Source organism: Artemia franciscana, chromosome 11 (genome assembly GCF_032884065.1).
Source record: "Artemia franciscana chromosome 11, ASM3288406v1, whole genome shotgun sequence".
NCBI classification, from domain to species: Eukaryota; Metazoa; Arthropoda; class Branchiopoda; order Anostraca; family Artemiidae; genus Artemia; species Artemia franciscana.
The window spans coordinates 40,844,233-40,871,091 of NC_088873.1; the positions used below are offsets into that span (position 1 = coordinate 40,844,233).

Genomic DNA, 26,859 nt, shown 5'->3' on the forward strand with positions numbered 1-26,859 from the left:
GACTCCTGAAACAGAAGGGTCGTGTAATTAGAATCAGAATCTTTTTTTAAAGTTACCGAAGCACCGACTCTAGTTTCAAACAGTTCGCGGTAAAGAACTGTAAGTAAGGAGTGACTCGGTTCAATAGAAACTAAAACTGAAATAAAACTAATTTTGATAGTAATTGATAATTCAAAAGGATTGTTTTGTATGAAATTAATTAAGTTTAATTTTACTCATCAAAAGCTACGAGCTTAAGAAAATTTGACTGATGATTGAAAAACAGGGAAAACACCCTAAAAAAGTCAAGTGATCTTAATGAAATCAAACCATCAGATTTAGCCCATGTGCGAACTCTACTGTAGAGATTTCAAGCTCATATCTACAAAAACGTGGAATTTCGTATTTTTTGCCAGAAGAACCATCACAGCTGCGCCTTAATTTGTTTTGTTCTTATTTTATTTTTTTCCCAAGAATGATGGCATCGAACCAATAGTCAGATAAGATCGAGAGAGGTCTCATTCGAACAAAAATCAAAACTTCTATTGCCCTTTTTAAGTGTCCAAAAAGACTGGAGGTTAATTAGCCCCTTCCATGCCCTTTTTCTCCAAAGACATCCGAGCAAAATTTTGAGTTGGCCATTTCATTCAACATAATAGAAAGGTCCAATAACTATGCTTTTGGGAATGATAAGACCCCAAATAGCCCCTGAGGAAAGGACTACCAGTTATGTAATTTGCCCATTGTTCACACATAGCAGGCTGTTTTCTATTTGGTGGGGCCTTTAAGCATAAGAATCGGGCACTTCTGGCAAGAAGCACCAAAATTTTTGGAAATACAGACTAAAACACGGGGAATCTGATGGTGACGAGAAGAACGCCAAGCGGGCGCTCTAAAGCAACTTAAAGCGCCCGGAGCGCTAAAAAATGCGCAGGTCTACCATCATCTCTACAGAAGCTGATGTAGAAGCTCCAGCACCTCTGAATGTACATTTTAAGATATGACGATTCCAATGGTGGCTATATAAAAATTAAGGGATCACTCTGAAGCGAGCAATAGAGCGCTAAAAAAGCGCATAAAGCGCGAAAGAGGAGCGCCTATCCCAAGTAATACGAAAACAGGCAAAAACATAGTTTAGAGTACTAGAAGTCCGATGATTACAAGCAGCAGCTCGAGTTTGCGCGTCAAAGCGCAAATTTGCGCGCTCAGAAGCACGGAAAAAGCGCAAAACTAATGGAAAGTTTAAAGAAACTCCAAAAAAGGAGATAATGTAGTAAAAAATATGGGGAACCCAATAATCACAGGTAGAAAGGCGAATGATCGCTTTATAGCCCCTTGGCAATCGCTGAAAAATGCACTAAAAGCACAAAACTCATTTGCTTGTTACAAAAAGTTCAGATTTGGTAGATACACGATTTGAAATACCGAGAGTCGGGTGGTGTTGAAAAGAAAGTGAATCTGTAAGCCGAAATCCGGTCCTGACATGGCTTAATGCCCGCTTCAAGCGCGAAAATAGAAAAATTTACAAAACACTAGTTGCTTAAAACAAGCGATATTTCGAAATGAAATCGAACAAGCAATACGAAGCGAGATTTGGAGCATCGAGCAGAACCCACAATGCTTAATCAAACAGTTTGTGGTAACGAACTGTAGAAAGGAGCGACCCGGCTCAATAGTAAACGAAACTCTAAAAAACAGAATGTTGATACTAAGAGATACATTAAAAGAACCGGATTTTTATGCTTTTTTTACTGTTTTTTACTGTTTAATAAAGTAGAATTGAGAGAAAGAGTCAAACTTTAGCGTAAAGAGCAGGGCGTTGAGAAGGGAGCAGCCCCTTTCATACACGGAGTAATTTCTGTTCGTTTTAAGTTTTAATGTCGCTCCTTACTTTCAGTTAAAAAATCTAGTTTTTTTATTTAATATATATATAAGTTTCATCGAATTTAGTCATACACATAAAGAGTTACGAGCCTGGAAAAATTTGCCTTGTTTTGGATAATAGGGGGAAACAACCACCTAAAAGTCGTAGAATCTTAACGAAATCACAACATCACATTCAGCATATCAGAGAACCCTCTTGTAAAAGTTTCAAGCTCCTATCTAAAAAAATGTGGAACTTCGTATTTTTTTTTTTTTTTTGCCAGAAGATCGATCACGGGTGCGTGTTTTTTTTTTTTATTTTTTTTTCCAGGGGTCATCGTATCGACCAAGTGATCCTAGAATGTCGCAAGAGGGCTCATTCTAACGGAAATGAAAATTTCTAGTGCCCTTTTTAAGTGACAAAAAAATTGGAGGGCACCTAGGCCCCCTCCCACGCTCATTTTTTCCTAAAGTTAATGGATCAAAACTTTGAGATATCCATTTTGTTCAGCATAGTCGAAAAACATAATAACTATGTCTTTGGGGATGACTTACTCCCCCACAGTCCCCGTGGGAGGGGCTGCAAGTTACAAACTTTGATCACTGTTTACATACAGTAATGGTTATTGGGAAGTGTACAGACGTTTTCAGGGTTTTTTTTCGGTTTGGGAGGGGGTTTGAGGGGAGGGGCTATGTAGGAGGATCTTTCCTTGGAGGAATATGTCATGGGGGAAGAGAAATTCAATCAAGGGGGCGCAGGATTTTCTAGTATTATTATAAAAAAAAATGTAAAAATAAATATGAAAAAGTTTTTTTCAACTGAAAGTAAGGAGCAGCATTACAACTTAAAACGAACAGAGATTATGACGCATATGAGGGGTTCTTCTCCTCCTAAATACCTCGCTCTTTACGCTAAAGTACTTTTAGTAATTTCAACTATTTATTCTACGGCCTTTCTGGTTCAGGGTCATTCTTAAAGAATTGGGACAAAATTTAAGCTTTAGTGTAAAGAGCGAGGTATTAACGAGGGAGCAAACCCCCCATATATGTAACAAAAATGTACGAATATAGAAGTTCGTTACGTAAGTTAATTCTTAAGTTACGTATATTTTTTACTAATAAAAACGTTCGTTAAAAATTAAAAGTTCTAGTTGCCTTTTTAAGTAGCTGAAAAATTGGAGGGCAACTAGGCCTCCTCCCCCACCCAAAATCCCACTCAAAATCGTCTGATCAAACCTAAGAGAAAGCCATCTAGCCAGAAAAATAACTAATATGCAAATTTCATTTTAATAATTTATATGTGGAGAGCCAAAATCAAACATGCATTAATTCAAAAACGTTCAGAAATTAACTTTAAAAAAAAACTAGTTTTTTTTAACTGAAAGTAAGGAGCGACATTAAAACTTAAAACGAATAGAAATTACTCCGTGTATCAAAGGGGCTGTTGCCTTCTCAACACCCCGCTCTTTACGCTAAAGTTTTTTACTGTTTAATAAAGTAGAATTGAGGGAAAGAGTCAAACTTTAGCGTAAAGAGCGGGGCGTTGAGAAGGGATCAGCCCCTTTCATAGACGGAGTAATTTCTGTTCGTTTTAAGTTTTAATGTCACTCCTTACTTTCAGCTAAAAAAACTAGTTTTTAATTTTAATTTAACGACACGAAAAGAATAAAGGATTTCGAACACACATAGAGATCTACATGACACTGTTTCGGAGATGCGCAACCAAAAAAGCCATTTCTGTTTGCTACTTTAGCTAACTTGTCTTGATTGTCATTGTTATTGAAAAATGGAATACAAAATAAGGCAATAATTATTACATAATATGGTACTTCACGGAGATATCAGATCACATGTTGAACAACCGAGATTATGAGTTACGCTTAAGCCTTAAAAGAGACATCAAAATACATACTACATAAAAATTCATTACACTTGGCAGGGCCCGTGGCAAAAACATAACTCGGTGCAGTCAAGTGAGCTGCTCACTTGACTCGGTGCACTCAAGTGAGCTGCTCACAGTTGCGGCACCCAGAGCATTGCTTGTAAACTATGGGCAAAGTTCATAACTTTCAGCCCTTACCCCGGGGACTGTGAGAGATTAAGTCATCCTCAAAGACATAGTTATTAGATTTTTTGACTATGCTGAACAAAATGGCTGAACCAAATCACTAACTTGGGAACTTGGGAAAACCATGAGCATGGGAGGGGGACTAGTTGCCCTCCAATTTTTTAGCACTTTTAGCACTTAAACAGCACTACAGCTTTTAATTTCCGTTCAAATGAGCCCTCTGGCGATATTCTAAGAGCATTGGGTCGATACGATTACCCCTGGGAAATAAAAATAAATAAATAAACACACCTGTGATAGTTTTTCTGGCAAAAAAAAACAAACAAAATTCCGCATTTTTGCAGATAGGAGCTTGAAACCTCTAAAATAGGGCTCTCTGATACGCTGAATCTGATGGTATAATTAGATTATACGACTTGTGTGATTAAGATTATACGACTTTCAGGGGGTGTTTCCCCCCTTTTTCGAAAATAATGTAAATTTTTTAGGCTCACAACTTTTGATTGGTCAGACTAAACTTGAAGATGCTTAAATATCTGAAATCAGCATAAAAATTCGAATCTTTTGATGTATCTCTTGTTATCAAAATTCCGTTTTTTTAGATATTCGACTACTATTGACTTGGGTCGCTCCTTACTTACAGTTCGTTACCACGAACTATTTAATAATTGGAAGAATTTTTTTAAACCAATTAGAAACAGCTAAAGGATTTAACATTTTTGCAGACTTTGATATTCTATATTTTTATTTTAACGCAAAAGCGAAGCGGCAAATCCTTCTAAATCTTACAAATTTCTAGACTGTATTACTAATATTAAGTATCATATATTATGTTAATAATTACTAATAGTTAATGTTATTAATCATTGTAACTATTAATTATTTAATAAATTATTATAATTCTTTAAATTCTTATTCTCTGATAAGTTATTTTAAATAGTATTTTTATTATTGTTAATTATCCAATAGAAACCACAGAATATTAATATTAAAGTACGAAATATCGCAGAATATTAAAACTTACGAGCTATCGCTTTGAAGATAACTGGGACTGAAGACGTTTTCTGCGGAGATCCTGAGTCAGTAGCAACAACTTCAAGGATAATATCTTCTTTGTGTTTATTGAGTGATCCTTTTTTCAAGTGAATATCACCAGTTTCTGGATTTATTTCCAGCAGTCTATCATCGTCTGATCCTGCCTTACTGGAAGCAATTGAATAACTAATTTTTGAATTGTATAGGTTAGTATCTTTGTCAACAGCTTTAACAGTGCCTAAAACAGCTCCTTTTTCCGCCGAAGTATTAAAATGAAATCTGAAAAAATACAAGTACATGGCAATTTCGAAAGGATTATATAACACAAGCGTGAATTGGTTAGTAAAATAACCTATAGTCCCATCAAGGTCGCATCCAGAAGGCGGAGGTACTCAATTTTAGCCCCCTACCCTTACAAAAAATGGCCCGACTTGTAAAAAGTAAAAAATGCATATTAACAAAATCTTGATGCGTTTCAAATAATGAATTACCCCCCCACCCGATCTAATCTGGATATGGCATTGAGTCCCTTTGTACTAAGTTTCTTTTGGAAACAATTCAGTTGTACAAGTTGTTAAGTCAAAAAATTATATTCTAAAATTCCTTATCCCACTTGTAGACAATATTTAAAATTCCAGGCTAGAGTTGTAATTTGTAATCTAAATATGAAGTTTAATGCAGAGGGCTACTTTTGCTATAACTATACACTAAAAATGCATCCATAATATCACATATTAACAAAAATATTAATGGCACATATTTATTAATAGCACGTAATTATTACAGCACATAATTATTAAAGGCACATAGTATTACCACGCCACCAAATAGCGTGAATTTAATGTGAAGGCATGAAACAAATGAACAATAGTAGCCTTAAAAACTAGCTGGACTTCCCATGTTCCATCCTCGCAAAAACAGATACTGCATAACTCCCCCACCATAAAATATTTATTGTGCGCACCTTTGAAGGATAGTTACTCGTTCTTCATACTGTGGTGTCCCCATATATTTTGTGATGGTAAGTTTATAAGATTCAATTACTACAAAGGAAAGACCACCTCCTTAAATATTTTTTTTTAAATAGCAAATATGTAAGGGGGTAAGAGAAGTGTGGGAATACAATAAAAATACCATATACCTTCGGAGATTTTGCATGAAAAGTTTTCATAAAAGGCCCTTTTATGACCTTCTCGGTCCAAATGCTTGTTGCTAATTTCCTTCCAGAAGAGGACGAGTATCGTACGAGAGCAACCTTCAAAGTTTGACAGTGGCGAAACTGATAAAAGCTTACCCTTTTTACAGAGATACAGATCACTGCGAAGATTGGGCAGTAGCATCCAAAAATTAGTATTGACATTAGATTAAGGCCACACAATACCTTAGGGATTACCCTATCTCATCCATTATAATCTTTTTAGTTTATGTGGCCGAACTATTTAGAATTATTTGGTCGGCTCCCAAAACGTGTAGAGCTTAGATAAAAGATCCAAATAAACGACAGAAAACTAAAAACCGACACCTACTCTTCCGGAAATCTTAGAAAAACCATCTAACTTCCCCCGCTTTGTACCAGAAATAGATATATAAGTTTTAATGAAACATACATCATCAGAAGCTGTGAATTTTGTTTTTCCGATTAAACGGAGAAGAACTTTCTTTTTAAAGTTCATGGAAGGGCAGTCCCTTGAAATGTTCTAGCATAACAACTAGTATAATCAATTCAAAGGAATTATAATTTGAGTATTTTGACCTCTTTGAATGTTCCTTGTGGTGCCACCTGCCTTGATTGACAAACTCACCGATAAAAGGAAAATAAAATTTAATTGTCTTTTCAGCCAAATTTCAGCCATTTTCAGCCAAGAGTGAAACCATAAGCTCTCGACAGTTTTCAATGATAGCTCGTCTCCTGGAAGCCGGTCAGCCGTCCCTGAGGCTCGCAACATGATTTTTAAGTTATATTATCCCCTTGAAGCTGTTATAATACTGGGTTTGAAAAAAAACTTTCCTGTCGCAGAAAATAGTACCGACATTCATCGCTAAAAATGGTTTTAAGCTGCAAATATAAGAGAGGATAATTTGAATTAACGGAATTCAACGGAAAGAAATAATAATTCAAAGGAAACTTTCATATTTTCTACTACAAATCAATACAAACTTAGAAAGTTCCTGGCTTTATTGAAATAAAACTACGTATTTCTTTGTACTGGCTTCTTTTCTTTTGCTGATTTCAACACAGCAGGGCGCTTCCCCATTTTTTAAGGGTCGGAGACAGGTTGCATGCAGCTGATTAGTGTGCATGACAGTCCATGACAGTATTCTGTCTTTACTATTCCCATGACAGAAATTGTCTCTTGTAAAACGCAAATCTGCAGTTCAAATACAAAGTGAGAGGTGTACTTCTAGACAAAGAAATTGTAAATAATAATAATAGTAACTAATCAAGACCGTATTCAGTTGAACAGTTAGATGGGGGTTTGAACCCTCCTCGTAATGTTTGTCCGACACGTAAAAACATAATAAAATGTATAATAAACACATTTTGAGTTTTCTAAAGTTTTTGCAATCGTTCTTGATCGGTAAATGCAGCCACTCAGCCAACTTGAAACAATAGGAAATTACACGCTTGTCTTCACCATAATTGTCACTTACAATTGCTAGTGAAACTCTCCAGCAATTTGAAAAGTCACCAGAGAAAATTGCATGTGGATTTTGAGCGTGAAACTATAAAAAAAAAAGCTCGAAGAATAAAATTGAAATTCGGAAAATGTGTTATTTAGGAAATATCAGAGGACAATATTTATATCTTACAGTTTTGGTACCGCATTTTTATACTTGCTTTGTTTTTTTAAATGCTGTTTTTAACGAAATTGTTTTGGTTGACCCCCCCCCCCCACCATAGAAATTTAAATTTACATTAGATATGGCTGAAAAAGAAGATGGTTGAAAAAGCAGATGGCGAAAAAAGCTGTTGATAAAAGGTGGATGGTTGAAAAAGCTGAAAATAAACAGCTGTAATGACAGAATAAAAGTAAAACAAGAAGCAATTATCCATAACGTCTAGACAAGATTCATTTCTAATCCAAGAAGATTAATGCTGAAGCATATTGATGACTTATGATTTTTTGTGATGACTTATTATTAAAGAATTCATAGGTATGATAGAACTTGCTGACAATGTAAGATTCTGTGAACTGCCAATACAACTTCATTCCCCCCATCCTTCCTCATAGAATCGGCTGCCCCCCCCCAAGACAAGAAGCTACGCATTCCCATGGGGTCAGGTGTTTTTTGTCCAAGATTTTAATCCTTAGCACTACGGGGGATATTTCCAGGGAAATGAACAAACAAGATAAGAATTATGTTTGTAATTAGACTTAGCTTCTAATGTTCTTGGCTTCTACAACTTGATTTAGCCTATTCATTTGAATTTGCTGTTTAAATATCTCAAAATATAGATAGATAGATAGATAGATTTATTCACACGAAAGCCCAATTGGATCATGGTGACATACACAAAACAAGCGAAAAAATACAGCAAAAAAACATAGACTGAAAAGACACTAAAACTAATTATTTAAGAAAATCATCACGATGCCTCATACCTACCCGGACGAACTTTCCAATATTGTTTATAATTAAGTAACACCTACTCCTCAAAATTTCCCGAATCCAATCTCTCCCCCGACCTTCCTACCAAATATTTTCAAGTGCAACTCCCTCAACTCCCTACATTCCCCTTAAAAATGATACAAAGACTCATCCATCTCTCCACACATAGGGCAATTGTAAGAACTATATTTTGCACTTCAATGGCTGCAGTAAACCGTTTGTGTACGACCGTTTTTACGATTTTCCACCATCCGCTATCCGTGAGCCGTTTGGCGTTGAAAAATTATATCAATAAGAAAACCCATAACCATAGGTTCTGATTGGTAGCCCCTAAGGCTAGATGGCAGAAGTTGTTGCTACTCAGAATTTTGCTGTTTCTTAATGGATAAAATATTATTTCAGAAACTTCTCTAATGGAAACCAGGTGTTACTCTTACTTGGAAAAAGGAACTTCGACCTAAGAAACTCCAAATCAACGACAGGTTTTAATTAATTGACAATATTGCAATGAATAATGAACATGTTGAAAATTCTATCGTCAAGTATAAAAAAAACTCAAACAAAAGTCCAGATGGCTTAGATACTAAAAATATGGCTCTTACAATAGCTTTTGGTGCATCGTTAGTGTCCTGAAGCTTTGGGACAGTCTCTAAGACTGCTATGTCACATCTCACCCGCTAGAATTGAGAAAGACATTTATAGCCCTCAAAAGAAGGTCCAACCGTTATATACAGCAAAAAATCTGCTGCCAAGACCAGCAGCATGTAATTTTTGTTAATGGGGGCACTAATTAGGGAGGCAGGGGGAGCGGCAGTTATAAAAATTACTTTTGGGGTATATTTATTGTAACAATTACCCCCCCCCCCTTGCAAAAAATACTCTTTCTTGTATCTTCATTAAAAAGTGGGGGATCCTTGTGCCTTTCCCTCTATATTTTTTGTATGCCCTCGATTGGGAATAAAATTATTTAAGACAACCTATCATCTTTTTATACCATCCATTTTTTTTTTTTTTTTTTTTTTTTTTTTTTTTTTTTTTTTTTTTTTTTTAAAGTTCGTACTTAGTTACAAGCAACTTAAAAGAGATACACAAAATCGGCGCTATCACATATAAAGATAGTATTCGATGTTTTTTCACACATAAATGTCTAACTTTTCTAAACTTTTCTCAATGGGAGGGGCAGGTGGGTAGTATAGACCAGAGGGATAAAAAGTGTGACTGAACTGAAAACGCATCAGTGGTGGCTTTAGCTTCTCTTGTATCTGGGACAAAATTTTGATTAGCGTCTCCCAAAATTTTCCGTCCAAATTTGAACAAAATTTTCATGTGTTAACAAAATTTTCTATTTATTCAAATCTTACTTTTCATACTTTAGCCTCTGTAAAATTACATATAATTACGTAAAATTACATACAATTATTATTACATATAATTATGGAAAATTACATAAAATGTAAAATTATTAACTATCCCGTTCCAATTGATTGCTTCTAATTTTTCGCTTTCTATGCTCATTAATAGTTTAGCAAAATTACGGGAAAAAAGCCACACCTTGGTATTTGAGCAACAGAAATGTATTAGGCACAAACATTTTTTGAAAAAATTTCTTCTAACATTTTGAAAATTGGTAAGAATCAACTGTGCCAAAATACCCCTTTCTTCAGGGAAAAGAGGGCAAAAAAAGAGGGGATCTCAAATTTAAATTTCTGCAATATGTTCTGGATTGAAAGGTCGTTTCCTAGTGATTCAAATCCAGGGAGACTGAAAATGACATAAAAATTGGAAAATTTCATCAAAAATATCTCATTTCCCTATTTTTAACTATTTATTATATTATTATAATGCCACTAATATATTTTTACCCCTTTTGACCTCGACTAAGGTTAAAAAAAGGGGTTTTAAGTGATGGAATTTTCAAATCTGATGTCATATTTGGTCTCCTCGGACTTAAATTAATAGGAAATGATCCTTCAATCTACCAAATACTGCACAAATTAAGATTCTGATTTTTTATTCCCCCATAGACCTTGCTTGGGTGGAAATGGGGTATTAAGTGATGGAGTTTTCACTCACATGCTATTTTCGGTCTTCCCGGACTCGAATTGAACGACGTTTTAATCCAAAAAGTATTGAAGAGATTTGTATTCGAGATTTTCCCCTCTTTTCCCTAAAAAAGGGGGATTTCTGCAAGGCTGATTTTGGCTGAATTTAAATGTGTTATCGAACGATTTTTTCTGAGCATTTTGGCGCCAAAAACATTTCTGTTGCTCAAATGCCGGATCAAAACCATATTTTACTGGATTATAACGCTAAATCGTTTAGTCATTCCTTGTTCATAGTCGATCAGAGATACGCTAGCATTAATTTAAGTTTACAAAACGACCGCTCATTACTGGTCATCGACGCCGCAATAGCTAATAATTTTTGATAGGCAAAACTTACATTAACGATTTCTGAAAGGGATCTAAACCACCGCAACATTTTTCACCAATTTTGAGGCAATCCAATTTAATTTTGAGGCAATTCATCAGCATTCATGACATCTTGAAATGACTTTTTTGTATTTAGCGAAAACACAAAATTTTAGTTCAAATCTGAGTCTTTTGAAACGTTCATTGGTTTCTACTATTATTTGACCAACACTGACACCTACAGCTTTTCTAATCCGGTCTGTTGAATTGAGTCCTCTCGCAGGACGTGATCTACTTTGAGCTCTTTGGTCTACTTACTACTCATTACTACTACTACTCATTACTACTCATCTACTACTCATTACTGGTCTACTTACTTTTATTTTCAAGTAATGGTGATGAAGATGAGAAAAATGAAAATTTCGGATTCAATTTTCTTATACTTAAGGCCAACTGCTCCCCCTGCTTTTTCTTAGCAAATAATATTTCAAAATCACAAAATGATTATAACCGTTAAATTATTTATTTGAAATTTTGCGCGCCAAAAATTCCTGCACCCGGGGAGCGTTTGACGCGCTTTACCGTAATTATCCCACCTTTGAAGATAGATTACCAAATGGTTTTAGCAATATCTCCGAAATATCGGATATGATCTTTTGGCGTGAACGCAACAATATAAGAAATACCGACACATATTAAAGACTGACAACACTGGAAACTCTAATCATAAGAGTTGAATGTTTCCTGGAAACGGTCAAAAACCGTCCTTTAGAAAAGTTCGAAGACATCCATTTTACGACAGTAAGACTGAAATCTTGCAGTTTGCTAGTAGACATTAAAATAAATATTTTAATTTGACAAATAAGCAAAAACGTTTGTTACTGACCAGGAGAATAATTTGCAGAGGACATTCAACGCAAAACTACGATAAAGAAAATCTTAGAATGCTTTTCTAATTTTGTTGTGTCAAGTTTGCTAATATTCGGACGCGTAAGCAAATATTTATTTCGGGGGAGCCTCAACCTAGGGTTCTATGTTCGCCCAAGCAGCTAAAAGCAAGAAAATTATATGAAAATTATCAAGAAGTGATTAATCGTCTTTAATAATGGAACTATGGAAATATTTGTATTGCACGCAGCTAAGGCTTTTGTGCATATGAAAATCGAGTAAATCAATTAACTTAATATTTTTAAATAACTAGAATTTTAACGTCAAAGAATGACTCTTGAATAATTCTTAATTTTGTATGGTAAAAATTAAATTTCGTAAAATTAACGATTAATATTCTAGAATTATTTATTTTTTGGAATTATTAGAACTTAGAATTTAGAATTATTAGAATTTTTAAAAAAAATATTTTTTAGAATAATTTTTTTTTTCTAGAATTATTTATATAGGACTATGAAAATACCTGTATTGCCCGCATCTGCAGCTTCCGTGTATACGAAAATTGAGTGAATCATTTAACTCAATATTTTTAACTAACTAAAATTTTAACGTCAAAGAATGACTCTTGAATAATTTTTAATTTTGTAAGGCAAAAATTAAATCTTCCAAAATTAAAGATTAATATTCTAGGATTATTTATTTTGTATAATTATTAGAATTTAGAATTATTAGAATTTTTTAGAAATATTTTTAGAATTATTTTTTTTTCAAGAATTATTTATTTTAATACAGAACTTTGAAAATACTTGTATTGCCCGCAGCTGCAGCTTCCGTGCATACGAAAACTAAGTAAATCATTAAACTCAATATCTTTAACTAACTAAAATTTTAGCGTCAAAGAATGACTCTCGAATAATTTTTAATTTTGTAAGGTAAAAATTAAATCGTCCAAAAATTAAGGATTAATATTCTAGAATTATTTATTTTTTATAATTATTAGAATTTAGAATTATTACAATTTTTTAGAAAATTTTTTTAGAATTTTTTTTCAAGAATTATTTATATTAATATAGGACTATGAAAATACCTGTATTGCCCGCAGCTGCAGTTTCCGTGCATACGAAAATTGAGTAAATCATTTAACTCAATATCTTTAACTAACTAAAATTTTAGCGTCAAAGAATGACTCTTGAATAATTTTTAATTTTGTAAGGTAAAAATTAAATCTTCCAAAATTAAAGATTAATATTCTAGGATTATTTATTTTGTATAATTATTAGAATTTAGAATTATTAGAATTTTTTAGAAATATTTTTAGAATTATTTTTTTCAAGAATTATTTATTTTAATACAGGACTTTGAAAATACTTGTATTGCCCGCAGCTGCAGCTTCCGTGCATACAAAAATTGAGTAAATCATTTAACTCAATATCTTTAACTAACTAAAATTTTAGCGTCAAAGAATGACTCTTGAATAATTTTTAATTTTGTAAGGTAAAAATTAAATCTTCCAAAATTAAAGATTAATATTCTAGGATTATTTATTTTGTATAATTATTAGAATTTAGAATTATTAAAATTTTTTAGAAATATTTTTAGAATTATTTTTTTTTCAAGAATTATTTATTTTAATACAGGACTTTGAAAATACTTGTATTGCCCGCAGCTGCAGCTTCCGTGCATACGAAAATTGAGTAAATCATTTAACTCAATATCTTTAACTAATTAAAATTTTAGCGTCAAAGAATGACTCTTGAATAATTTTTAATTTTGTAAGGTAAAAATTAAATCTTCCAAAATTAAGGATTAATATTCTAGAATTATTTATTTTCTATAATTATTAGAATTTAGAATTATTACAATTTTTTTAGAAATATTAAAAAAAAAAAAATTTCAAGAATTATTTATATTAATATAGGACTATGAAAATACCTGTATTGCCCGCAGCTGCAGCTTCCGTGCATACAAAAATTGAGTGAATCATTTAACTCAATATTTTTAACTAACTAAAATTTTAACGTCAAAGAATGACTCTTGAATAATTTTTAATTTTGTAAGGTAAAAATTAAATCTTCCAAAATTAAAGATTAATATTCTAGGATTATTTATTTTCTATAATTATTAGAACTTAGAATTATTAGAATTTTTTTAGAAATATTTTTAGAATGATTTTTTTTCAAGAATTATTTATTTTAATACAGGACTTTGAAAATACTTGTATTGCCCGCAGCTGCAGCTTCCGTGCATACGAAAATTGAGTAAATCATTTAACTCAATATCTTTAACTAACTAAAATTTTAGCGTCAAAGAATGACTCTTGAATAATTTTTAATTTTGTAAGGTAAAAATTAAATCTTCCAAAATTAAAGATTAATATTCTAGGATTATTTATTTTGTATAATTATTAGAATTTAGAATTATTAGAATTTTTTAGAAATATTTTTAGAATTTTTTTTCAAGAATTATTTATTTTAATACAGGACTTCGAAAATACTTGTATTGCCCGCAGCTGCAGCTTCCGTGCATATGAAAATTGAGTAAATCATTTAACTCAATATCTTTAACTAACTAAAATTTTAGCTAGTCAAAGAATGACTCCTGAATAATTTTTAATTTTGTAAGGTAAAAATTAAATCTTCCAAAATTAAGGATTAATATTCTAGAATTATTTATTTTTTATAATTATTAGAATTTAGAATTATTACAATTTTTTTAGAAATATTTTTTAGAATTTCTTTTTTCAAGAATTATTTATATTAATATAGGACTATGAAAATACTTGTATTGCACGCAGCTACAGCTTCCGTGCGAACGAAAATTGAGTAAACTATTTAACTCAATATTTTTAACTAACTAAAATTTTAACGTCAAAGAATGACTCTTGACTAATTCTTAATTTTGTCCGGTCAAAAGTAAATCTCCTAAAATTAAGGATTAATATTAAATTAAAAATTAATTTCTTCTTACTTACAGCACTCTTAAAGGCTAATTGCTTTCCAGGTAGGTTATTATTTCAACCAGGTAGGTCTTGTTTTGATCTTATTTTCATTCTTAGACTAATGGTTGTAGAGTCCAGGGAATGGGATAAATGTGAAACCTAGAACAGTATCAAATTTTGACCTGGCAGGTCTTGTTTTGATCTTGCTTTCCTTCTTAGACTAATGGTTGAAGAGTCCTGGGAACGGGACAAAAAAATATACATACTTCGTTAATTTTGAAAAGTCGTTCGATTCTGTTGATCGAAAGATGTTATGGAAGATATTTAATTATTGCGGATTAGCTGATAAACTAGTCAAAATGAAAATCACACTCTATGAAGATAGTGAATATTGTGTGCCCATGGAAAATGGGGATACATATTTCTTCAAGATAATATTTGGTGTCAGACAGGGACGAGTTCTATCCCCATTTCTGTTTGTTACTATTATAGACTACATTCTAAGGCAATCTTCAGACTCTAAGGTGAAATTCTGCTGTTGACAGGTTATTCTGCTATCTGCTCTGACCTGAACTTCACTGACAACGTTTTTCTTCTCAAAGAAGCGAAACAGCTACTGCAGCTACTACTCGACGCCATAGATGAAAAGGCCGAAAAAGTGGGGCTTACAATGAATGTCAGTAAGACATAGAGCATGGCTACAAATGAGTCTTTGCTGACGATGAAGCAGTTGAGAAGGTCAATAAATTTAAGCACCTTGGAAGTTGGATAGATTATGATGGTGAAATAACCACCGAAATCAAGAGGATAGGACAAGCTACCCCGGCTTTTAATAAGTTGAAACTAATATGGCGCAGCAGGAAATACTCTCTGCGCTTGAAGCTCCGGCTCATGAATAGCAGTGAAATATGTATTCTCATCTATGTAAGTGAATACTGGAAACTAAATGTTCAACTGGAGAAAAGCATTCTAGCCATTGAAAACATGTGCCTTAGAACAATACTGAACATATCGTGGCAGGAAAATGTCTGACCATAGGAATTTTCCAGAAAACCAGTCAACCATTAGTTACTGACTTTTGAAACATAGGAGATGGACACATCTTGGCCACGTCCTTCGTATGCCATAGGGTCGACTCCCATGTGCATTTTTGAATTGGGGCCCTAAAGGGAGGAGCAGAAATGGTCGTCCAAGTCCAAGACACACCTTGCGACGATAATATGAACAGGATCTGAGCAAAGGGGAGATGTTTCGGCAACTACAGTGGGAAAACTCAGGGCTGCAGCTCAGCTCCGTGGTGTGTGGCGAGGTTTCGTAGATGACCTACGCGCCATCAGTGGCTGGGAGGATCTAAGGTCTATGGTAAACGACCTATCATTACTGGCCACCAGCGCTGCAATCGTTAAAAATATTTGATAGGCGCGTTTTACGTTTGCGAAGACCCCTTCATATCCGCATTGCGCAAATGATTCTAACACATCCACAAGCTTCTCTGAGGAAATGTATCGGTGTTGAATTATTTTCTTCATGTCTTGGAGCTCGTGGAATAATTAAAAGGGATCTGAATCATCGCAATATTTGACCTTTATTGCTACTTTCTTTCATTTTCAAGGAATGGTGATGAAGATACAGGGAAGATAAAAATGTTGGTTTAATTTACTTATGCTTACTACCAACTAAGTCCTCTACTTTATTTTAATAAAAATAACACTTCGAAAACTAGCGCCCGTAAGATTTTTGACCCCGGGGCAATTGCCCCCTCTGTTCCCCCCTAAAACCACCACTGGCCGTAAATTGCTGTAAATTAATCGCGGTTTTGCCGATTTCACCACCGCTGATGTTGCTGAAGCTTTAGCGAATTTTACTGCAGCTTTATAAATTTTAACCGATATGTCAATCTTGGTAAAAACAAAAGTTGGTAAAGAAAGTTGGTAAAGAACCAGCTAGCTGGTAAAATTGATTGGCTTCCCCTTGCAAACATTTTGACTTGATTTACTTCATCCTAAAATAACGATATTTTATTTGAACCCTCTGTACAAAATATAAATGCACTTAGAGGAATATAAAGATGAAAAATGATAGCAGTAACAAAAAAACAACACCAATGTCACACAAGACTGTCACAAGACAAAAAAAAATAACTTAGGTTGACTCAGAAGGTCCATTTTGAAAAAAAAAATTATTGAAAACACCATATCTATTGGAAATGTACCGGTTACGAGTCCAAAGCGATAACTGGAGAAAATATTCTCAAAAAGGACGAGTAATAGATTCAGCATTGAGACCGTAAGTGTTTTAGCCAACGGTTGAGCGAATCTAAATATTTCAGAGAAGACGCAGCGGGAAAGTTGTCGGGCCAACATTAATAGTTACGGGAAGTCGCTGAGAAGAACCATAAATAAGAAATTCAGTTTTCGAGGAAGCAACTTGGATTCCCATCTCATTGAGACCAGATCAGGCTATATCAACTGAATTCTGGAAAGCTTGGAGACAGAAGTTAACATTAAAATTGGGCACAATTAAATACGCAGGAATAAATTTTGTAGAATCACGTTATTAAAAAGAGCAGGGCTAAATACACAGCCCTGTTTCACATCTTTCGGACCAGCGATAGTGCTGCTAATCTGGCTACCAAGCCGGACCTATGTGGACGCATTGTCGTACCAATTCCAAAGGAGACCACAAAGAAAAGGATTTATCCTGCTTCTCAACAGAGAAAGATTAGCATGCGAATGTACATCGGAGTTGAGCGCAAAGAAAATCGAATGCCTAAGCTTTCACAAAATCCGAACCGGTTGTCCCCAAGGTCGGTTATTTTGTTTATTTTTGGGAAGACCAGCTTTTCAAAAAGGATACAAATAATGGAAACACTAATTGGTCTATCCGATTCACAAAGCTTTGGAATTCTGGCCAAAGATTCAAACGCGGGTAGCAAGAGCTTTAGGAAGGGCAAAATTCCTTTGCATGTTAGTATCAGCACTGAATGGTTGGTTAATAATCATAATTTCTATAATCTTGCTTTGTAATCAAAGCTTAAACCTAAGTTTTTCTTTACGCTAAAATTTTGAATGAAACGTTAAACTCATTCCCACCCCCCAAAAAAAACAACAAATTATTTGTTAATAAAACGCGCCTTAAGATTTCCCACACTATCAAACAGTTCGTGGTAACGAACTGTAGTAAGGAGCGATCCGGCTCAATAGTAACCAAAACTCTAAAAAATTGAATTTTGACATCAATAGCTACATCAAAAGAATCGCATTTTAATGCTGGTTTTAAATATATAAGTTTCATCAAGTTTAGTCTTACCCATCAAAAGTTACGAGCCTGAGAAAATTTGCCTTATTTAGGAAAATAGGGGGAAACACCCCCTAAAAGTCGAAAATGACACCATCAGATTCAGCGTATCAGAGAACCCTACTGTAGAAGTTTCAAGCTCCTATCTACAAAATTGTGGAATTTTGTATTTTTTGCGAGAAGACAAATCACGGGTGCGTGTTTATTTGTTTTTTTGTTTTTTTTTCCCAGGGGTCATCGTATTGACCGAGTGGTCCTAGAATGTCGCAAGAGGGCTCATTCTAACGGAAATGAACAGTTCTAGTGCCCTTTTTAAGTGACCAAAAAAATTGGAGGGCATCTAGGCCCCCTCCCACGCTCATTTTTTTCCCAAAGTCAACGGATCAAAATTTTGAGATAGCCATTTTATTCCGCATAGTCGAAAATCATGATAGCTATGTTTTTTTGGGATGACTTACTCCCCCACAGTCCCTGGGGGAGGGGCTTCTAGTTACAAACTTCGACCAGTGTTTACATATAATAGTGGTTATTGGGAAGTGTACAGACGTTTTCAGGGGGATTTTTTTGGTTTTGGGGGTAGGGTTGAGGGGAGGGGGCTATGTGGGAGGATCTTTCCTTGGAGAAATATGTCATGGGGGAAGAAAAATTCAATGAAAAGGGCGCAGGGCGCAGAACGAATCTGGTCACGTTAGAAAAAAACGTCAAATTCAGAGCTTAATATACAATGCTGGGTGTTTGGAGCCTCTCTATTATGGACTATAATTTGAAAATAACACTACTATACGAGCGATAAAACATATATACCACAACCATAACTCAACTAACGAAAGAACTGCTAAGAGATAACACAACTATAAAGCGAAAACAGGTGAAAACTAACGGGAAAATAAACGAACTAAGAGGTGGAAGGGGCCCAGAGAAAGTAAGGAGCGACATTAAAACTTAAAACGAACAGAAATTACTCCGTATATGAAATGGGTTGTCCCCTCTGCAATCCCTCGCTCTTTGCGCTAAAGCTTTTAATTGTTTTAAAAAGAAGAATTGTGGCAAAGAGTCCAACTTTAGCGTAAAGAGCGAGGGATTGCGGAGGGGACAACCCATTTCATATACGGAGTAATTTCTGTTCGTTTTAAGTTTTAATGTCGCTCCTTACTTTCAGTTAGAAAAACTAGTTTTTTTGTGTAATTGCTAAAAAAGCTATGTTTATCTTGATTAAACAGTCAAAGTTTTGACGAGATTTATACTTCCATTGTTAGGTTCTTTTTGTTTCAGTCAGTTCTTCTATCAGCAAAGAAATACAAAATTTGTACTTTTAATATAATGTAATGGCCATGGTTGTCGGATATTCAACAAAATAATTTTTGGAAGGGTTTTTCTCCCTTTTTGCATCGAATATAAAACTAAATTACTATGAAGAATGGCATATAAAACCGATAATACAAAGAAATAGCAAAAATGATAATAATACAAAAGAAACAAGCATTTATTGTTTGTGATAGGAAGTTAATTAGTTTACAAAGACTATCCAACATACAATATAGTTAACAAAAAGAAAAAGCGCCAAGAATATAGTAAAACAGCTATCAAGGCTAGCTGCAGCATACATCATGCAATTCAACAAAATAAAAAAATAAAGAAGGAAAGAAAGAAAGAACCAGGGATAGTGTAACACTAGCAATCGGGGATTTCCCTGAGAAGTTGGGATTTTCCGCAACTGGAATTATCCCTCACCATACAATTCAACAAAATAAAATAAAACTAAAGAAAGAAAGAAAGAACCAGGGATGATGCAACACCAGCAGTTTGGAATTTTCTTGAAAAATTGGGATTTTCTCCAACAGGAATTTTCTTACATCATGGAATTTAAAAAAAAAAACATGAAAAAAAGTAAGCAAGAAAGAAAGAACCAGGGATAAGGTAACACTAGCAGTTTAGGATTTTCCTGATAAGTTGGGGATTTCCCCAACTGGGATTTTTGTACATCACGCGATTCAACAAAACAACTTTTTTTAAGAATGAAAGAATGAACCCTGGAGAGTGTAACACTAGTAATTTGGGATTTTCCTGAAAAGTTAGGAATTTCTCCTAGTGGGATTCTTCTACATTATGCAAGTCAACAAAATCCATATTTTATTTTAAGAAAGAAAGAAAAACCAGAGAAAGTGTAACACAAGCGATTTGGGATTTTCCCAAAAAGCTGGGATTTTCTCCCTTAGAAATTTTCCGACGTTTTGAAATTAAAAAGAAATAATAATAAAAAAGAAAGAATGGAAGAACCAGGGATAGTGTAACACTAGCAATTTAGGATTTTTACGCTAAAGTTTTAAACTTTCTCCCAATTCTACTTTATTAAACAGTAAATAACTTTAGCGTAAAGAGCGGTACGTTGAGGGAGGAACAGCCCCTTTCATACAAGGAATAATTTCTGTTCGTTTTAAGTTTTAATGTCGCTCCTTACTTTCAGTTAAAAAACTTGCTTTTTTTTAATTTAATTTCTAAACTTTTTTGAATTAATGCATGTTTTTATTTTGGCTCTCCGCAAATGAATAATTAAAACGAAATTTACGTATAAATTATTTTTTTTGCTAAATGGCTTTCTCTTAGTTTTGATCAGACGATTTGAGAAAAAGGGCGGGAGAGGAGGCCTAGTTGCCCTCCAATTTTTCGGTTACTTAAAAAGGCAACTAGAATTTTGAATTTTTAACGAACGTTTTTATTAGTGAAAAATATACATAACTTAAAAATTAACTTGCGTAACAAACTTCTATATTCGTATATTTTTATTATGTATATGAGGGGGTTTTCCCCCCTCGTTAATACCTCACTCTTTACACTAAAGCTTTAATTTTGTCCCAATTCTTTAAGATTGACCCCTGAATCACAAAGGCTGTAGAATAAATAGTTGAAATTACTAAAAATACTTTAGCGTAAAGAGCAAGCTATTTAGGAAGAGATGGACCCCCCATATGCGTAATAATCTCCGTTCGTTTTAAGTTTTAATGCTGGTCCTTACTTTCAGTTGAAAAAACTTTATCATATTTATTTTTTCATTGATTTTAATAATAATGCTAGAAAATCCTGCGCCCTCTTCATGGAATTTCTTTTCTCCCATGGCAAATTCCTCCAAGGGAAGATCCTCCCACGTAGCACCCTCCCCTCAACCCTCCTCCCCCCAACCAAAAAATCATCCTGAAAAGGTCTGTACACTTCCAAATAATCATTACTGTATGTAAACGCTGGTCAAAGTTTGGTAAGTCAGCCCCAAAGACATAGTTATTATGTTTTTCGACTACTCTGGACAAAATGGCTATTGCAAAATTTTGATCCGTTGACTTTGGGAAAAAATGAGCGTGGGAGGGGGCCTAGGTGCCCTCCAATTTTTTTGTCATTTAAAAAGGGCACTAGAACTTTTAATTTCCGTTAGAATGAGCCCTCTTGCGACATTCTAGGACCTTTTGGTCGATATTATAACCCTGGGGGAAAAAAACAAACAAACAAAAAAAAAAAAAACAAACAAATAAACACGCACCCGTGATCGGTCTTCTGGCAAAAAATACTAAGTCCCAAATTTTTGTAGATAAGAGCTTGAAACTTCTACAGTAGGGTTTTCTGATACGCTGAATAAGATGGTGGGATTTTCGTTAAGATCGTATGACTTTTAGGGGGTGTTTCCCCCTGTTTTCCAAAACAAGGCAAATTTTCTCAGGCTCGTAGCTTTTGATGAGCAAGACTAAATTTGATGAAACTTATATATTTAAAATCAGAATAAAAATCCAATTTTTTTGATATATCTATTGGTATTAAAATTCCGTTTTTTAGAGTTTCGTTTACTATTGAGCCGGGTCGCTCCTTACTACAGTTCGTTACCACGAACTGTTTGAAACGTTGTGACATTAGTCTTCTCTGCAGGAAGTGGCGAAAAAATTATTACCAGCTGTATAATTTTTTTTTTTTTTTGGGGGGGGGGGTATGAAGATAATACTATTACTGCAAACAACTCGCAGCAGCACCATGCCCCTGAGGTCAACACAGCCACGCACACTGCTCCTCCACTCCAATCTCTCTATGTCTTTACTCTTTCCCCACCTCCCAAAGTTCTAATTTTCTTTAAATTCTTTCCTATGGCCTCTTCGCATCACGTTCAGGAATATCAGCTTTTCGTTTGCCTTCGGAAGGATGACTAAACAAAACAAGCTTTGGAAATATTTCATCTTTCATCCATAAAACGGAGCCTAGCCATCTTGGCCGTTCTTCCACTATAGCCCGAGAAATTATAATTGAACATTACCTTTCTTAGAGCTTTGGTTTATATACGGTTTGTCAAACGAATACTTAAAATATCCCTAAACAATTCCTCTGGCAAACATTTAAAAAAAAATTGTGCAGCTTGTTCAGCTTAATGTTTACTATAGAGTCAAACGAGTACCCAAAATTGTCTTTAGACAATTCCTCTAGAAAATATTTTAAATCTTTTGCGCAGCTTGCTGTTTTTTGCAGTAAGAATATTTTTTGTGAAGTTTACAGTTTTTGTGCAGCTTAATGTTTATTATAGGGTCAGTCAAAAGAGTGTCCAAAATTATCCTTATAATTTAGACAACATTTAGAAACATTTAGAAAATCTTTCTGTACCTTATTTTTTTGTGCAGTAAGTTGAATTCTTTTGCAGCTCATTTTTACTATAAACTAAGCCAAACAAGTATCCAAAACTATCCTTAAACTGTTCATCTAAAAAAAATTTAAAAAAATTTTGTGCAGCTTACAGTTTTTGTGTAGCTTACTGTTTACTATGCGGTCAGTCAAACGAGTATCTAAAACTATCCTTGAACAGTTACTCTGGAAAAAAATTTAACAAATCTTTTGTGCAGCTTGCTGTTTTTGTGCAGGAGGCTGAATTTTTTCAGATTACATTTTGTGCACCTTAATGTTTGCTATACGGTCAGTCAACTGAGTATCTAAAACTGTCCTTCGACAATTCCTCTGGAAAACATTTAACAAATCTTTGGTACGGCTTACTGTTTTTGTGCAGTAAGCTGAATTTTTTTACAGCTTATTTTTTTGCAGTTTACTGTTGACTATGCGATCAGTCAAACGAGTACCTTAAAACCACCCTTAGACAATTACTCTGGAAAACATCTAACGAATCTTTGGCGCGGCTTACTGTTTTTGTGCAGTAAGCTGAATTTTTGTGCAGCTTATATTGTCTTTACAGCTTGCTGTTCACCATGCCGTCAGTCAAAATAGTACCTAAAACTATTCTTAGACTATACCTCTGGAAAACATTAAAAAACCTTTGGTCGCGGCTTACTGTTTTTGTGCAGTAAGCTGAATTTGTGTGCAGTTTATATTTTTTGTGCAGCTTACTGTTTACTGTTTGATCAGTCAAACGAGTACCTTAAAACCATACTTGGACAATTCCTCTGTAAAACATCTGACAAATCTTTTGTGCAGCTTACTGTTTTGAGCAGTGAGATTTTTTTCGTGCAGCTTATATTTTTCGTGCAGCTTACTGTTTACTATGTGATCAGTCAAAATAGTATCTAAAACTATTCTTAGACAATGTCTCTGGAAAACGTTTCACAAATCTTTGGCGCGGCTTACTGTTTTTGTGCAGTAGGCTGAGTTTTTGGGCAGCTTATAATTTTTGTGCAGCTTGCTGTTTACAATTAGGTCAATCAAAGGAGTACCTTAAAACCATTCTTAGAAAATGAATCTGAAAAACATTTAACAAATGTTTGGTACAGCTTACTGTTTTTGTGCAGTAGAATGAATTTTTGTACAGCTTATATTTTTGTGCAGCCAACTGTTTACAATGCTATAAGTCAAACGAGTACTTAAAACCACCCTTAGACAATTCCTCTTGAAAACATCAACACACATCTTTTGTTCAGCTTACTGTTTTTGTATAGTGAGTTGTTTTTTGTGCAGCTTATATTTTTCGTGCAGCTTATTGTTTACTATGTGATCAGTCAAAATAGTACTTAAAACTATTCGTAGACAATGCCTCTGGAAAACATTTAACAATGATTTGGCGCGGCTTACTGATTTTGTGCAGTAAACTGAATTTTTGGGCAGCTTTTATTTTTTGTGCAGCTTGCTGCTTACTATATAGTCTGTCAAACGAGTACCTTAAAGCCATCCTTAGACGATTCCTCTGGAAAACATCTAACAAGTCTTTTGTGGCAGCTTACTGTTTTTATGCAATGAGCTGAATTTTTGTGCAGCTTGCATTTTTTGCGCAGCTTACTGTTTACTATATAATCAGTCAAACTAGTACACAAAACTATTCACAGACAATTCCTCTGGAAAACATTTAACAAAATCTTCCCAGCCTTTTAAAGAGTCCACTTTTCAGAGCCTTGCTACATGATCATACTAAACTACATGATCAGTCAAACTAGTACCTAAAGCTGTCCTTAGACAACCCCTCTGGAAAACATGTAAACAAAATATTCCCAGCCTTTTTAAGAGTACACTTTTAAGAGTCTTAGTTTACAGACATCTATGATCATACAATCATGAAGCAAAGGTCATTTTAAAAACGTTTGGGGATATTAACTAGGATTTATTATGTATAATTTTCCAAAAGTCAGTTACTTTAAAGTTTCAGTGTCTATTGACTAACATCTGTTAACGGTTAAAAACAGTCGCATACTTTTTACATATTCATCAAGACATTATTCTAAGTTTCCGGAGCCTCCGGACACGACCCTTCAACAGAGACGCTTGCTGAACTTTCTTGGGCGTAAAATCAGCGAGCCTAAAAGGCTATTTATATAATATATACTTACATATAGCGATCCTTGGTGAATTCCGGGGGAAACTCATTGAGGGGTATTACTTTTACGTCAAATCGTTCAAACATGCTTTCTCCTTCTACGAATGCGGCTGCAATTAAGCTATATGACTCTCCAACGTTCTTCTGAATGGGTCTAAAAAGTAACTGATTTTAATTTAATTGTACCGTTAATCGCTAACAGTAGCTTACTATTATTCCTACTAATATACACTTTTATCTATAGTTCCGTCCTCGAAAATGGACAACTGGAAAATGGAAAAACTTTGATAAAAAAAGAACACAAAAAGAAAGTTTTAATAACAAGGTAAATTAAAACTTTGTATAGAGCCTATGAGCAGTCACCTCCCTGGTAGAAACAATTTACAGCACACATATTTAAGGGGAGGGGGTATCTGTCAGAAAAACTAGTCAGCGCTGACAATTCCGATTTAATGGCTGAAACGCCTGATGATCTACAAGCCGTAGTCAACGATGTCCTCGAATAGTTCTGGGATAGTCATGGAATAGTCTAGTATAGTTCTGGAATAGTCAATGCCCTAAAAACAAAGACTATGAGTTTCTCACGAAAGCTGCAGGATACAATTAACCCTTTCCTGAAAATTATTAGAGAGTATTCTGGGCCTGGACCCCTTACCCTATCTTGGTAATCTGAACACCAGCAGCAAAGCAACCACTCAAAAGGTAGAAAAAAGGGGTTGGTCTTTGCGGATTCTCACTTCAAAGCTCTTATGCCCTTTTGGCGTCGCAACAATCTGTTCCTACAACTTGAGAAACAACTTTTCTATACCTTTATCAACCCCGTCGCAACCTACCCTTGTGAAACTTGAACACTGAGGATTGATAATCAGTGTCGACTAAAAGCATTTGAAACTAAATATCTCCACTATATTGCCAGAATCACGAACCTTGATACAATCTCAAATGTTGGACTTCTGACCGCCTTAAAATCCAACAAAGAATCCAAGATCCAGCTCCCGCAAATTCATGAATCAGTCATGTCTCCCTACAATCATCTTTAAAGGCCAAACTTACGGTTCTCACCCTCTATGGTCGTTCTTCAAAGAGTTGAAAGCATAACTTCGCACCGCACCTCGTCTTGGACTATCTTCGAATAGAAGAAGACCGCGAAGGCAAACAGAAGTCAAATCCATTGCGAAGAATGAGACGCCAAGACGACCTTCAAAGATGGGCGGGACTTCAGTTAAGTAAGTTGATATAGAGCCTCTGGAACATTGTTGTATTTTGAGCTAAAAAAAAACCATCCCGTCAGGACCAGCGTCTGACCACTGGTCCCGTCTGACCGGGACCAATGGTCCCGTCTGACCAGCGTCAGGTGAATTTGCAGGATTGTTTAGTGAAGGACAATAAAAGAAGCAACCAATCAAGTCAAATTAGACAATTTAGAGTTAACATCCGCAAGAAAATAATATGTATTTAATATATTTGTATTAGAAGAGTTTTAGTGAAGGTGTCAGATAAATGCATTAAAGTGATTACAGCTATGTTCGAGAATAACATTGCTGCGGTTGAGGTAGAAAATGAGGTTAGTATCTGGTTTCGTATTAAACCAGGAGTTAAGCAGGGTAGCGATCGACTTCTTACTAGCTACTAATATTCCTCACAACTAGAATCATAACAAAAATGTCTACCATGTAACGCAACAAATAATAATAAAAAGAAATGAAGAAAGAAGATGTAGAAGAAGAAGATGCAACAGAAAAAGATGATGAAGAAAAAGAAAAAACAAACCTCTTATTTATTTTCAATAAATTAGCGTTAACATTAGCAAAAAGGAACAAAATACATTTAAAAGTTTAGAATGACTCATCAAAGAGTCAACATTCTTGAACTGAAAATTAAAAAAAAATCAAATATTCACGCAATTTACCATTATTTCTAACTATATTCAAATGAAATTTTTTTCCTAATTTGAAATTCTTTATAAAAGATGAAACATATTCCATAAGCACAA

At 34.4% G+C, this 26,859-nt stretch overlaps 1 protein-coding gene across 2 annotated transcripts in view; it reads right to left on the reverse strand.

Moving 5' to 3' along the window:
• Window positions 1-26,859, reverse strand: part of LOC136033225 (fibropellin-1-like) — a 176,045-nt gene that overhangs the window by 71,283 nt on the left and 77,903 nt on the right. For both annotated transcript variants that reach the window (XM_065713938.1, XM_065713937.1), the window contains exons 4-5: window positions 24,880-25,020; window positions 4,935-5,224 (exon numbers count right to left, since the gene is read on the reverse strand). In XM_065713938.1, coding sequence (XP_065570010.1) covers window positions 4,935-5,224; window positions 24,880-25,020 — 431 coding nt within the window. The remainder of the gene's footprint in view (window positions 1-4,934; window positions 5,225-24,879; window positions 25,021-26,859) is intronic.